General features: G+C 38.9%; 1 protein-coding gene across 6 annotated transcripts in view; it reads left to right on the top strand.

The window, feature by feature from the left end:
* The window catches only part of CNTNAP5 (contactin associated protein family member 5), a 298,841-nt gene that overhangs the window by 274,441 nt on the left and 10,099 nt on the right, over window positions 1–14,301 (top strand). For 5 of the 6 annotated variants that reach the window (XM_087732313.1, XM_087732311.1, XM_087732310.1 and 2 more), the window contains 2 exons: window positions 8,306–8,524; window positions 13,909–13,980. In XM_087732313.1, the coding sequence (XP_087588439.1) occupies window positions 8,306–8,524; window positions 13,909–13,980 (291 nt within the window). Of the gene's footprint in view, window positions 1–8,305; window positions 8,525–13,908; window positions 13,981–14,301 lie in introns of those variants that run through there. The other variant, XR_015698843.1, reaches the window with a different exon arrangement.

Below are 14,301 nucleotides of genomic sequence, written 5' to 3'. Positions count from 1 at the left end.
TTCCACAAACTTTTTCTTCTATGTCAGGATTTCATTTTCCAGGTTTTATCCCACAGCTGTAGCTGTGTTGAGTAGAGTCCTTGTGCCCTCACGGAATCACAAATCCCCATGAGTCTTCTCCTCTCCAGGATGACCAGTCCCAGCTCTATCAAGCATCTCCTGATATGAAAGATTCTCCAGTCCCTTAATCATCTTTGCAGCCCTTCACTGGACTCACTCCAGTAAGTCCATGTCTTTCTTCCACTGGGGACCCCAGAAGTGGACCTAGGACTCCAGTAGCATTACACTCATGCAGAGCATGGGGGAAGGTGATCACCTTCTGTCTGCTGAAAATGCTCTTCCCAAGGCAACTCTGGATGTCAGGATGTCATTGGCTGCCTTTGCTGCAAGGGCACATTTCTGGCTCATGGTCAGCTTGTTGTCCAGCAGGACCCCCATGTCTTTCTCTGCAAAGCTGCATTCGAGCTGGTCAGCCCCAACCAGTGTTGGTGGATGGGGTTATTCCTAACCCAAATGCAGATCTTTGCATTTCCTTTGTTGAACTTCATGAAGTTCCTGTTTTCCCATTTCTCCAGCTTGTCAATGTCCCTCTGAATGGTGGCACAACCATCTGGTCTACCAACTGCTCTTGCCAATTTTGTATCATCTCCAAACTTACTCAGGTTGCACACTGTCCCATGCTGGCTTCCCTACTGCTACAAAGTCAAGAGTATTGCCTTGTGTCAAGAGGAGAGCTGGACCTTGTCATTTTAGGAATGTAGAACTAAATATGTCCATTCATCATTTATACTATTATATGGGTAAAATGTCGACTGTAGCTTCTTTTAGTGATGGCTCACCAGAAGGTGAATACTGGTGACCTAAACCAGTATCTTCCAACTTCTTCCTTGTCATTGTTCATCCCCTCAATAAAGCATAAACTTCCAGAGGCATGTGATCCTTCAAAGTAAACCTAGACTTCCCGCAGTTTTTGTTTTGGATGCCACTGGGATTTAGGTACCTAAAGGCTTCATTAGGAACATTTAAGTGTCCAGTGAAATAGAACCATATAAAAAAACTCTGTTCTATGCATCCTACATATCCATGCTATACTGTTCTGAAAATTTGTCTCTATTTTTCTTTCCTGTCACACCACTGCTCATTTGCCTGTTCTAACAGCCTGATCCTGGCTGCTTAACCAGACAATTATACCACCTTCTTTCTCGACTCCACCATTCATTTCCCACTGGCTGAGAAATCTCAAAGAGAGCTTCCAGCAGGACATCATAAAAGCTTGAAACCTCTTCCTCACCAGATTTTCTTATGATAACCATTTTAGCACAGCTGGAACTTTTGAAAAGTGCACTTTTATACAATGACCAGTTTTTAAATAATAGCGCTTCCCCCTCTCCTACCCCTCTACCCTAGCCCCATGACACTCCCTTTAGTCAAAAGCTACTTAAACTCTGATATTTTTTTCTGCTTTTCACATCTTCTGTGTTTTCCAATGGCTGCCCTACACCCAGCTCTGAATTCCAGGAAACCCTCCATTTAAGGCAGAGGAGGCTCACCTGGAATTCAAAACATAGGGACACTCACTCTGCCACAGACTACTTGAATGACCTTGGGCAAGCCATTTATGTGCAGATATAAAGGTAAGGAGGCATTTTATTCCCACTGAAACCAGTCTGAGCTTTACTATCTCTGTTCTCTATCAGTAAAGCATGGATAATAGAACCTTCCTACATCAGAGGGGTGCTAGGAGGATAAAAGCATTAAAGGCTGTGAGCTGTTCAGATCCACAGTAATGGGGCCATATAGCTGCCTTAGAAAGATCAATCTAAATATAAGTGTGGCTTTGAAGACAAGGGAGTAAAAAGAAGCAGCATTCAAGTAGCCAACGGACATTTGTTGAATTCATCCTCACAGTATCCAACAGCAATAGAAAAATATTATTATCCTGTAGTTGTCATTTTTACTTCAGAAATATAGAGGCAAGACACAAAAGGACCTATTGAAAGCTTATCAGTATCAATGGGAGTTTTTCCATGGACTTTAGTGAGTACTGGATTCAGGCCCCAAGTGGGTCATACAGTTTATGGCAAAGCCTCAATGAAATCTTAACCAGAGTCCCAGTTCATTTATTTTAAGTACTCCTTGCAGAGAACATACTGCTGTATTCAAGCACATGAGCTCTATTGACAATCTGACCTAACTGTGAAGCTGGCTCCGCTTTGAACAAGGGATTGAATTGCATGACCTTCAGACGTGTCTTTCAACTTAAATTATTCTGTAATTCTCTGATCTCAGATGCACATTTGCATATGTTTAGGTCTTGTCCAGAAAAAGCTGCTATCCCAATGGAAAATATTATTTATTTGTTTTGGGGTTGACCTTAATGAATCTTTGAAAACATCTTACTGTGCCCCAACAAGTCTAAATCTTTCACCATTATAGTCCCTGGAAAAATAATCACTGATGCAGAGAAGTGAATCTCGTTGTCTGCATATTTGCTTCTGAGCAATTTAATATACTAGCTGTGTAGTGATACCAGAGTAAAAGGGTAGCATTGAAAGGGATTCAAGAGTATTCTGAAGAAAAAGGTTGCAAAGATTTCTTTAGCATCTGTTAATGTTGACCTAATTTACTTGTGTCTTCAAAGTGATGAATTAGCAGATCTTCCCATACTGGCAATGTAAAGAACTGTGTAGTCTCGCACATGATCATGATATCTTTTATCTCTAAAAGCCTGAGCTAAAACACACTCAAGTTGTAGGATTCTTTCCACTGAATCATTCAGCTTTGATATAAAGTGTACACAGAAGAAAATTCATCTGGAAAGTCATTTTATTAAAATCATTATGTAGGTGCAGTACAATTCTTATGATTTCTACAATAGTTTTCTTATTAAAAGTTCACAAGAAGAAAATGGGATCTATACACTGAAGAGATCACAGAGCAATTAATCCAAGAGTGATATTATATTGGGGGAGATGGTAACAGGATAATTAAATCAGAAGGGGTAAGTTGGCATTAACTCTGAGATACAAAAGCTTCCATAAAGAAGCATCTTTCAGAGAGTTTCTATGGAAAAGACTTAAGTCCATTTTATTTTTGTGGAAAGCCATTCCCTTTTTTAAGCTCACATGATGACAATTTGCTTGAGAAATTTAAAGTCACAGTCTCAGATCATTGTGCTCTAGCATTTTAAACAATACAGCAATGGCTGCAAGAGATATTGGCTGGACTCTTCTGGTCACTGCAAAGCTCTTTACTGCAGACTCTTCTTGCCCTAAATACCTATTCCTCAGAAGGACCATACCCCAGAAAAAGATCTCTTGGGTGCTGTTATAGGGCACCTTTAAAAGTCATTGTTTTTCCTCCTAGTAGCCTAATAAAGCATTAAGGAGAATGGAAATGACTGCTTAGGATAAAAGAGGAGAGGTATTTGGGACCAAGATGGCAGTAGTTAAAATAAGCAAAGTTTGGCTACCACAGGCACTTCAAGCAATCCAAGGTCTAAGCCAATAATGCCATCATGTCTCTATCAAAAAGAGACCAAATCTATTCAGAATTTTTCCCCAGAAATATCATTTACCATATGATCATAACATCATGCTTAAATCCCCATGTTCTTGATGAAAATACTGCCTAAATAAGTGTCCAAGGTCATCTATTTCTATCCAGAAATTTTATTTTTAGTCTGAATTCTTGCTATTTGAGTTGATTTTAGCCATCTGCTACTGAGAAAAGCATGTATTCTTTTGCACATCATCTCTCCATCTTCTTGCATATTTTCTTCTTTTTATAGATTATATTTTGAGCCCATGCAAAACCGCATAGGGCTGGCTGTGTTGTGACAGATTAGGATTGAAATGTCAAAAACTGACATGTAACAAATTTCACCTTGCAAATCCAAGCAGTGTTTCTTTTTTGATGACAAATTTTCTTTAAGTAAACATACTAAATGCATGTCTGAAATTATCTTCGCTAAGTCTAATGAAACAAAAATTCTCAAATATTCCACTTGGCAAGAAATGTTCAATTGCCAGCAAGCAAATCCTGGCACGTTCTTCTCATTCCTGGGAAAACTTGTGAGAAAAAGTACCTTTGCTTTGCTCTTGTTGTCCCTTGCTTTTTCAGAAGTGTCTTGGAGGTGCATTGAATGCCTGGAGCCTGTCTCCTGTTCAAACTCATCCTTTTCTTAAGCAAGAGCCAAACTGGTTGAGCCCAATGTTTCTAACCAGGAAAAATGTCTGTGTTGCTCCCTCCACTGCCTTTGTGGCAGGCTGGCACCAGGAAACGAGCTTATTCCAAAGAAGTCTTTTTGTGGGTTCCAGTCTAATCCAAGATGTTTTCTGCCCTTTCTAAATTAATGGTTAGTATCAGCAATGTTTACTGAGGTTGTTGAAGGACATAGCAGCATATTTTTCGAGGTAACTACACAGTACCTGCTAGTCAATTCTTCTGAGACAGGTGCAGTGTGGAGACTACAAGAGTCTTTTACTTCAAGGTTGTGGGCTCAAATCTAGTGACAATGTCCAGGAAGTACTCTTACCAGTGCTGTACAGCACCTTGGCAAAGTGAGGTGATGGATACACTTTAACTCATACAAAAGTCATCTTTCTGTTTCTCAGACTCAAAAAAAGGACAACCAGTGTTTCAGCATACAGAGTAAGTTACCCTTTGCGCTTCTACCAGCGATTCACTTAGATTAATTCATTAATTAGGGCACAGACGTTTAAAACAGGCTATGTCTGCTCTCACTGATGTTAAAAATAAATTTCAATTAAGGAAATCCATGATGGGCCTTCCTGGATGTAAGTGAGCACAGAAGTAAACTTTGGGCTCAGATTTAAGTTTCTGAGTGACATGAAATTAATGTTTATAAAGAAAGAAAAAAAAGATGTCGGATAATGTTTATGGTCCCATTTTCCACAGTGATACCTTTTGAAAGACGGTCTTTTGAGCCACTCTCCCTGCACACAAATAACTTTTGATTTCTCTTTTATTCCAGTTATCTGTCATATTAGTTATCATTTACTATGTCAATTTGCTGATACATTGCTGAGCAGTTTAATGCTTGGTCCTAGAGAATTCTGGCAGAATTCTACTTATGATGAAAATTCATTCCGCATTACTGAGATATTAAGACTTAAAATTGCTTTATTTGTTGAAGATCTTGAAACAGGTGTGTTGTATATGGCAGAGGTGCACAAAGAAACAGCAGTGGAACAGGATGTCTCTTTTGGTGAATAGGAATGAATCAGCAGATAAATTATGTTGATACAATAATAAAGTTTTAAAAATGCAACTACATGTTAGACTTAATCCTCATTATCATGGAAAGCCATTCCAAATACATGGAAAACAGAAAAGCAAAACCAACACAAAGCTTACTGAGCTGTGACATTGCAGACAACTTCCAGGGAGCAGCTAGAGGACCCAGTAAGAAGCCAGACCAACATATGCACAACTCGGAAGACAAAGCTTAAAAATTACTTCCTAAAAATATGGGTAAACTTAAGTTGTGGGGAATGAACAGTTAAATTACTCAAAAGCCAAAAAAGATTGCTTTCTCACCCACCATGTAGAAATCATCCAAAGTAACTCGGTCTCCAGTACCAAGAACAGAAACGCAATGCTAAAATGTCAGAAGATCAAACCAAGCCAGCAGCAGCAATTCAGTGTGATTTTCCAGGCCAGTCAAATGCATGGAAAGATTCACAGCGTAACCAGGTCAGAGGAAGGCCACTGACGTTTCATATGACCTTGCTTCAACACAGACCTTGGAACTTCACCGAGTTGCTTCTCTTACTGAGAACTGTGTCATGTAGTGAAAATATCTTTTGGAAAAACATTTTATAATGATTTAAAGTGGCCTTTAATAAGCCTTTCACAGAGGTAACCATGTCATAATCACAGATTTACGTTATCTACTCAGGAATTCAGAGGGCAGCACAAGTCATTCACATCCAAGTTGTGCAGGTCTGTTGTTGAGAACAGTGAAGCTCCACTTTCTGAAAGACATAAGGCATGCACCTAAACCCATATTATAAAGCAAACGGTATCTGTGCATGTGGGATTTTTACCAGGGGACTCTGGGGTTGGTTTTGGGTTGTTCTTTGATTTGTTTTTTTTCAAATTTCAAAGCCTTTCAACAACAACATATCTAGTTCTCACTCATGCAAAGCTTACTTTGGCAAAAGACTCCTGGAATTGGCCCTTAATTTGACTTTTTAAAAAAGCCTTCAAAAGTACTGTGTCTTAGACTTTTAAAACTACTGTACCATGAAAAAGGAATTCATTATTTCTTAGGCTTTACCTTTTGCACATAGGGGCAGAACAGAGCAATTTAGATTGGCTGATGTCTAAAAGATACCAACAAATCCACCTTTTGTGTCAGAGCTAAGAAAACAGGAAAGGCTGAGAGTACAAATGTTTACAAAGGGTTTTATAAATTCAACAAAGATGGCAAATACTGTAAATCAGTCTTTTATATAAGCCTTCTTGCAGAAACTTGGAAACAATTCTTTGTCTGTTTTATAACACCCCTGCCAAAATCTCATTAAAAACCTGAATACAGCTAATTCCTGCACACTTTGAGAAGAGCAAATGTGAACCTCTGTAAGGCTACAGTTTTGCCAATGGCAAAGCCTCACTGTTTCCTTTCCTGTCTGTCTTTCTTGCAGTTACTCACAGCCCAGAGGCTGTCCCCATGACAGCTCTGCAGACTGAGCATCTCTCCTGTAAGACCCTTTGGAGAGCAAGCTCACATGTACCTTGCTTTGCTGAGAAGCAGCCAAACTCTTCCACATTATACTTCCATGAAGACATTCAAACATAATTAGAAACCTTTCTCAGCTAATTCCCTCTGTCTGAATGACATAATGGTCACAGATCTTGAGCACCAAAATAATTTGTGATTTGGACTATTTTCGAGATTTCTCTGTATTTTCTTACACATAAAAGAAGTTTATGTAATTCAGGTAGCAATGTCAGTTATAAAAGAAGGTCTACTTCTTTCCTAAATCCTTTTGGCTGAAAGCTTGTAAAATCATTGTATTTGAATGACAGTAGAAAAAGTGGACCTTATTTTAAAGTTTACCATCTTACTCTTTCAAGCTTTGAAAATAAACTTGAAAAGCTGGGTATCCCTGTTTTCCAATGCCATTGGAGGTATTTACAAAACTTTCATTGCTAGAAGTTTTTTTTCATTAGCAGGTAATTTTTAAGATTTTGAATAAGTTTTGATACTATATATGTGTGCATTTGTGGTTTTTTTTCTTGTTTGATTGACCTAGATATAAGGTGCATCATGTTACAGACCTCTGAGCAGTATGAATTTCAATTTCTGGAAAGTAAATAAATGAGAGCTTGGAGGAAAGAGAAGATGGCTTCACTGCCCTTCACTGACTTTCCCAAACAATCTTTGATATTAAAACATTTGGAACTAAATAAAAAATACTTACCTTTGAATTGGCTTTCTCTTTGTGAAATTTAAATGAACACAGACCAACAGATAAATCAATTGCGCTATCTCATCTTCAGGCTGGAAAAGAGCATGGAGATATTGGTTTTGATTTAGATAGAAAGAGCTATAGTTTTGCTTTTTATTTTATTCGTGGAATGGGGCTAGCAGAGTGAGAGCCTGGCTCATAACTAAGAGGATTCCTAGGACCTCTAATTATAAAAATGTTGTAACATGATTAGATGCATCAGAAAAGTAAGTTGAAAAATAAACTTTTGAAGGAGGGTGGAAGCCTATATTAGCAAGCCATTCAATATTAGGCCACATGAACCATTGTATAATAGAAAATAGAGAGCAGGCTCCTTCATTAAAAGAGTGGAGGACGTTAGTGCCTTGAAGATATGGTCCGTATCTGTGAAACTGATGTTGTTAACATCAAAAAAAGTTAAAGAGCATCATCCCCAGGATCCTGTGATATTCAGTGTTGCTATTATTACTGTTTTTTATTATTATGATTCTATGATTATTGTTACTGCCATGGTTAGCACCTATGATGTGTTAGGTATTGTCCAGACAGTAGAGAAAATGGATGAGGAAAGAAGCACAATGCAGGCTTTTATGTCCAAGCCAACTTGATTCAACGTAAGTAGCATTATAGAGGAAGGCCTGGGGATGGGAACCTCATGGGTCAGGCCAGGGGGAACTTTCAGGCTGCTGAAAGAGAACCTGAACAGTTGAGATTGGATGAAGAGAAGTAAACGGAGTGGGTAAGGCAAAAAAGGATTCTTTTTTTTTTTTTTTTTAATGCCTTCCTAAAACAGATAGTTTCTGGAATGTTTTTCTGTTGTACTGCAGATAGTTTGTCACTGGACCCTGAAGTCTCAAAGGCAAATGCTTATGGTTTCACTGGCTGCCTGTCCTCTGTTCAGTACAACCACATTGCTCCCCTGAAAGCTGCCTTACGCCATCCCAGCGTTGCTCCTGTTACTGTCAAAGGCTCTTTGACTGAATCCAGCTGTGCATCCATAATGGAAGCTGATGTGAACACAGTAACCACAACATATTCCTCATCAGGTATGTCCTGCCAAGAGGGGAATAGGGAATTTAAAGGACATGGAAGAATGAGGTTTCCTTCCTGTTTGCTGTAATGCAGTTGTGATAGTATAAATACTGGAACTAGGAAGTTGCCTTTTCTCTCAGAATTAGGAGGGTTGAGGATGGGCATTAGGATTAGCCAAGGCCCCTTTAAAAGTCATTGTACTAAAACAAAGTTTTCAGGCTGTTACTGGACTGCCTAAAACATGCCTAGAACAAAGAAGTCCCAAAGCCGTAGTTGAAACAGCATTGGAAGTATGGTTATGCACCTGATTTGCCATTCCTGTCCACTCTAGATAGCTCCAGTGCTGCAGATCTCAAAGGAGAACATAAATGTTACACAGATTCCATATCCCAGTGGTGACGAAGCAATAGGAGTCATACAACAAACAAGTCGAATTTGTTCCCACCCTAGCAGAAATGAACAAAAGCTCCTTGTACAAACCCCTCAACACATGTGCGTGACTTCCATTGAATGCTTGTACTTTATTCTCTCAGGCTAAAGAGAAGGAGCACTACTTGAGTGGTACCAGTAAGATGATCCCAATAGTTTGTTTATCTTTTGCAATCCTGAAACTGTCCTCTGGGAATCTTAAGTATTTTGCATATGTGAATTTGTATGCAGAGAAGGAAACTCAGAGCAGCTGGAAGTGTTGTCACCAGGAACAGGGGCAATCAAGTTGCTGCTTTAGTCACCAGCGGATGTGTCAGAATTCTTAATGACTAGAAAGGGGTACAAATTAAGGACTATTTTTTGCCCCTTGACCTATGAATCCACTTTCTCTTTTCTGATAACCAATAAAACTCTGGTTTAGATCATAATATGGTTCCTTTGACATTTGTACTTGCATCAAATCCCCATTTCCTGCAGCTTCTGCCTAAGATATTCAGCAGAAAACAAATGATGCTATTAGCATTCCGCATAGGGAAAAAGGCTGCTGATTACTCTGTGAAGAGCGGCTGCCAGTGTGTGTGTGCTTCTCCCCACCCCCCAACTTTCTTCTCATCGCCCAGAGTTGTCTAAGGTATCTGCACAGAAGAAATGTGTCTTGTAAATGCCGAATGGGCAAAGATACTGAAAATATGAACTCCTTGCCTTGTGATCTGTCACCTCAATGATCTGATTTTTCTAAAGAGTTAGAAAGCAGTAAAACCTGAGGCTCAGAACTGCAGGACAGAACACAGAGTGTAACATCTTTGGACTTAAATATTTAAAGCTTACAATCAGTTGCACTCTATTGTTGAGGTTAAGCACTGTTACATCAGAAATGCAGAATTATTATAAAAGCTCATCCCTGACTTTGCTGCTCTGTGCTTTAACATATGATTTCCTCTCAATATGATGAATTAACTGACACTACTGCCCCAGTATTCACACTGGATTTTGTTAAAGCCTGAATAAGATCTTTAGAACAAGTTAGTTCCAAAGACTTCATGTCTTTATATGCTATAGTAAGAGCATCGGGCAGTACATTCTTGTTAAAAAAAAAAAAAAAATCCAATTTGTAGCAAATTATACTTTGTATAGATGTACTTAAGAATTACATTTATGCATGGAAAGGACACATTTTAAGAAATAAAAAGAAGACAGAGTTAAGGATTAACTTTCAAATTTACTTCTCATATCTCAATTCATCAGTTCCAAATTTCTCATTATTGAGTGTCTGAGAAGAAAAATAGAATTTCAAAGTTGACTGTACATGTCTGTATCCATTTTCTAATGTACAGATACAACAAAAAAGCCCTCTAGGAAATCTCTCTTTAAATGTGTGAAGAAAGCTTTCTATATTTATAACTTGAAAACAATTGAAGCTCTTTCCTTCAGAAAGGAATACTTGTTGTCTTCAAGAAAGTTTCCTAGCAGACAGATATGGAATAAAATCCATTCACCCACAGCTCAATTTTCTGTACACACTCCTTCTGATTAGGAAACACAAAATGAAAGGTGACTTACTGTGGTTTTGATATTTAACAAAGATATGCAAATCACCTTCTTCCTCGCTGAGGCACATGTAGAGTTTTTGGTATTCTGAACTCTATACCGATGACATAGAGATAATGGACTTTTACTATGCTATGTTTTTTAATATTAAAATATTGTACATGCCAGAGCAGATTCAGCTGTGTGAATGGTGGATTCTTGAACTATCTGTCTGCTCCAGCTGAAGAGCAGGTCTTCATGCATTTAAAGCAAAAAATTCCAAAGACTTTCATAAGCCAGAAACTACACAGAAAAATTTTGTTTCCGAAAGGCAGATTAAACAGTGCAAGTCCCCGTCTCACTGTGCTAGTTGTGGTGGACCTGATATTTCCAAACAAGGAGGAACTGTCCAGGGATGTGCTGGGACAGCCTTGGCTGTGGCAGCTATGAGATGGTGGAGTTCAGGATCCTGAGAAGAAAAAGCAGAAAGCATGATTGCAACCCCAGACTTCAGGAGAACAACGTTGGACCTGGTCATGGACCTGCTTGGAAGAATTCCACGGGATACAGCCCTGGTAAGAAGACGGGTCCAGGAGAGCTGGTTCAAGGATCACCTCCTCCAAGATCAAGAATGGTCCATCCCAATGAGCAGGAAATCTAGAAAAGGTGACAGGCAGCCTAGAGAGGTTGTGAAGACTTCATCCTTGGATATATTCAAAACCCAAATGGATACAGCCCTGAAAAACTTGTTGTAGTAGACCCTGATTTGAGTAGGGATTTGGACTAGATGATTTCCAGAGGGGCCTTCTGACCTCAACAATGCTTCCAACCTCAGTGATTCACACTGTAATGTCATCAGTTTTGTCTAAAAGGAGAAGGATGTCCTGTAAAGGTCTCATATGAGACACAATATTGCTTTTCCTTGGCTTCAGAGTTTATTGTGTTCCCACTGGAGATGGTTCTGCTGTCACACGCCATCTGCTCTGCTGTAACAAACCCTCCTCTCCTTGTATCCTGTTTTATTTCTCAGGCAAAACATAATTCTTAAGGCCTATGTCCGTTGGCCTCCATTCTGAAACTGATCTCCAACATGTCTTCTGGTTTCCTCTCTAGTGCTTAAATTCTGGTAACAGTCGCCAAAAAATAGTGGAGTTTTAATAGCATTTATTGTGAGATCTTACATAATCTTTTAGGCATGAATGATGTCTTATATAATTTTTAAGGTAGAAATTTAATTTCATACTTTTTTCATATATAGTTAATAGTCTTTCATGAATCTATTTGACTAATACCATGAACCAGATACCACCTGGAGATTTTTCTCTGATACAGGAGGACTGATGTTCAACAGATGTGAATTTTTGTTGTAAGTGATTTCACTGGCACCAGATGAGGGCTGGAGTAGAAAATATCTCACCAGACTTCAGTATCTGAAAGTTAAATCATCTTGAGTCTAAAATAATGATTACTCCTCTCTTCTAGTTTGTGGAAAGAAATAGGCAAATCACACTGTCCATGTTTGACAGGCATATTAGGGTATAAAGTATCTGTAGGTTCCTTTCCTCTGATGAAATAAAAAGAGCCTAAATTACTAGTTTTGATTTATATAACTAACTCTGAGATACTGCAAAATGAAGGAGATTAACCTACCCATGATTTACAAAATTATGAGAAACCTTGATCTAACTTTCAATTTGGCCCTGCTTTGAGCTTAGGCTCAAAGGCTTGAGATTAGGCTAAATAACCTCCAGATTTCCCTTCCAACCTAACCTTTTCTATGATGCTATCTGTATTTATGTGTAAAACAACAACTTTTATCCCCATTCCAGTCCCACAAATGTAGTAAATGAGATGAAGAATTGCCATGACTATCTGTTTCTTGGCAACATCACTATACGCACCCAGTATCCAAGCAAGAGGCCTCTTGTAAATATGTCTCAACCTGAGTGTCCAAATCTGTCATTGGTAATTCCCATTTGTGTTGATAAAGGGAGTACTGGAGGTGTTCAGTTGGCCCCAGAAGTCCCTTTTGTACCTGCAGCTGTCAATGAACTGCAGATATGGGGAACCCTGACTTTTCGGTATAGATGTATTTGAGAAATAGTTCCACCCCTAAAACTAGCAGTAGAGTTGCATCTTTTAAAACATGAAAGCCTCTTTGAGGCTGATGCCTTCTGCACATCTTTGGGGCTGGTATCAGTGATGTAGAGAATAAGGAAAAAGTACCCTCTTTAAGAACCTAAATAGCCCAAAGCCGCCATCATTACAAACTCAGCACCTCCTGATACACAAATATGAAATTGTTGCTTGTTTTAATAAAAAACATCTTTTGGGGCAATGAGATACCAAAATGCAGCTGAGTCAGCTACTAGGGCAAGGATGTTCAATTTCAGTAAACCTTGCAACACCAAAATTCTCAGTTAAGCTTCCACCTCTTGCATCGGATAGATCAGTTTGGCAAAGCAGTGTAATATCTAGCAGAGACAGTCATCCGTAACTCCCACGTACATACTTTGTATGATAGCCTGGAGGCTTGTAAAGGAGAGAAACAGATAGGAATCTTGCCAAAGGAGAGGGTGAGCTGAAAGGAAAAAAAATGTAAAGGTGCAGAAAAGCTGGCTTCAACTAGCAGTTGAAAGTGCAGCATTTTCTGAAACAGGCAAGACTAAAGTAGGTACACTGCCATAACTCCACTGACTTCAGGGAGGCCTTGACCTCTCAGTTTTGGATCTGCATTTGAAACTGCCAGCATGTAGACTGTTTGACCCAGTGTTTCAACAGTAGTCATTTATAGATAGGCTACAAGAGAGCTCCAGCATTGAGGAGCCATTAATAGAGGAATTAATTTCTGACCTCTCTCTGTTTTGAATCCAATTTGACTACTGCACTTCTGCAATGGAGAGAAAAACATTCCTTCCAAGAAGCTGTCCCAGGCAGAGACTGCTTCTCTTTATGGGATTGAATTCAACTTGTGTATCTGCATCTACAAATGTAGGTCAGGTCTAAATCTGTCTAGCCTTCCTTTCTTTTTGCTTCTTTCTGGTATTGTTTCTCAGGTATCAAAAAAAAAAAAAAAAAAAAAAAAGAAAAAAAAAAGCTCTGACTGAAAAAAGCTCCCAATGGGCTATTTGGTTCAAATGTCTCTCTGATTCTTCTACCGATAAATTGAGACAACACTTTCAGATGTTAGTGTGAGCCTTTCTGTTTCCTTTTAAATATACCCTTAACAGACTTTGCTTCTGAAGATGTAGAAGAAAATTGTCCTGCAGGCTCACTTTATTTTTCAGAGAGCTTTCTGGTTTGATTCTCCAGTCCCTCAAATAACATCTTTTGAAAACAGATTAGAATGCATGGGTGTAAGAGGGTGCCTCTGTCTAGGCCAGAGAGAAAATGAATATAGTTGATATAAAAAATAATTCCTGTTTTGTTTAACCAACTGCAGATCCTTTTGGGAAGACAGATGAAAGAGAGCCTCTCACCAATGCAGTCAGAAGTGATTCAGCTGTGATTGGAGGTAACTTCATTTTTAAAGATTACAATTGAAAAATAATTCTGTCAAGGCAAGCATCTAGGGCACTTTAAATCTGGGCTGCATAAAGTCCAGTTCAAGTTTTTGTAATCTAATGCAGGTCTAGTATTGGCTGTATTTATTAGCACATATCTGTTTCAAGCTACCTAGATAGGCACCTGCATTATGGATGAAGCCAATAGTGGCGGCACGTGATGTTGGATATCACCCAAAAAAAGGCATTATAGATTGTCAAGAACCTGAGTCTTCTAAAATATAAACAAAGTCTATCCGTCTGCCTGCTTGAGACCGGGAGCTGGACAAGAT

Source organism: Nipponia nippon, unplaced genomic scaffold (assembly GCF_047370975.1).
Source record: "Nipponia nippon isolate SJK-2023a ecotype South Korea unplaced genomic scaffold, ASM4737097v1 scaffold_5, whole genome shotgun sequence".
NCBI lineage: Eukaryota > Metazoa > Chordata > Aves > Pelecaniformes > Threskiornithidae > Nipponia > Nipponia nippon.
Note: the sequence above shows the minus strand (reverse complement) of the source record. Positions and strands in the feature narration are given on the sequence as shown.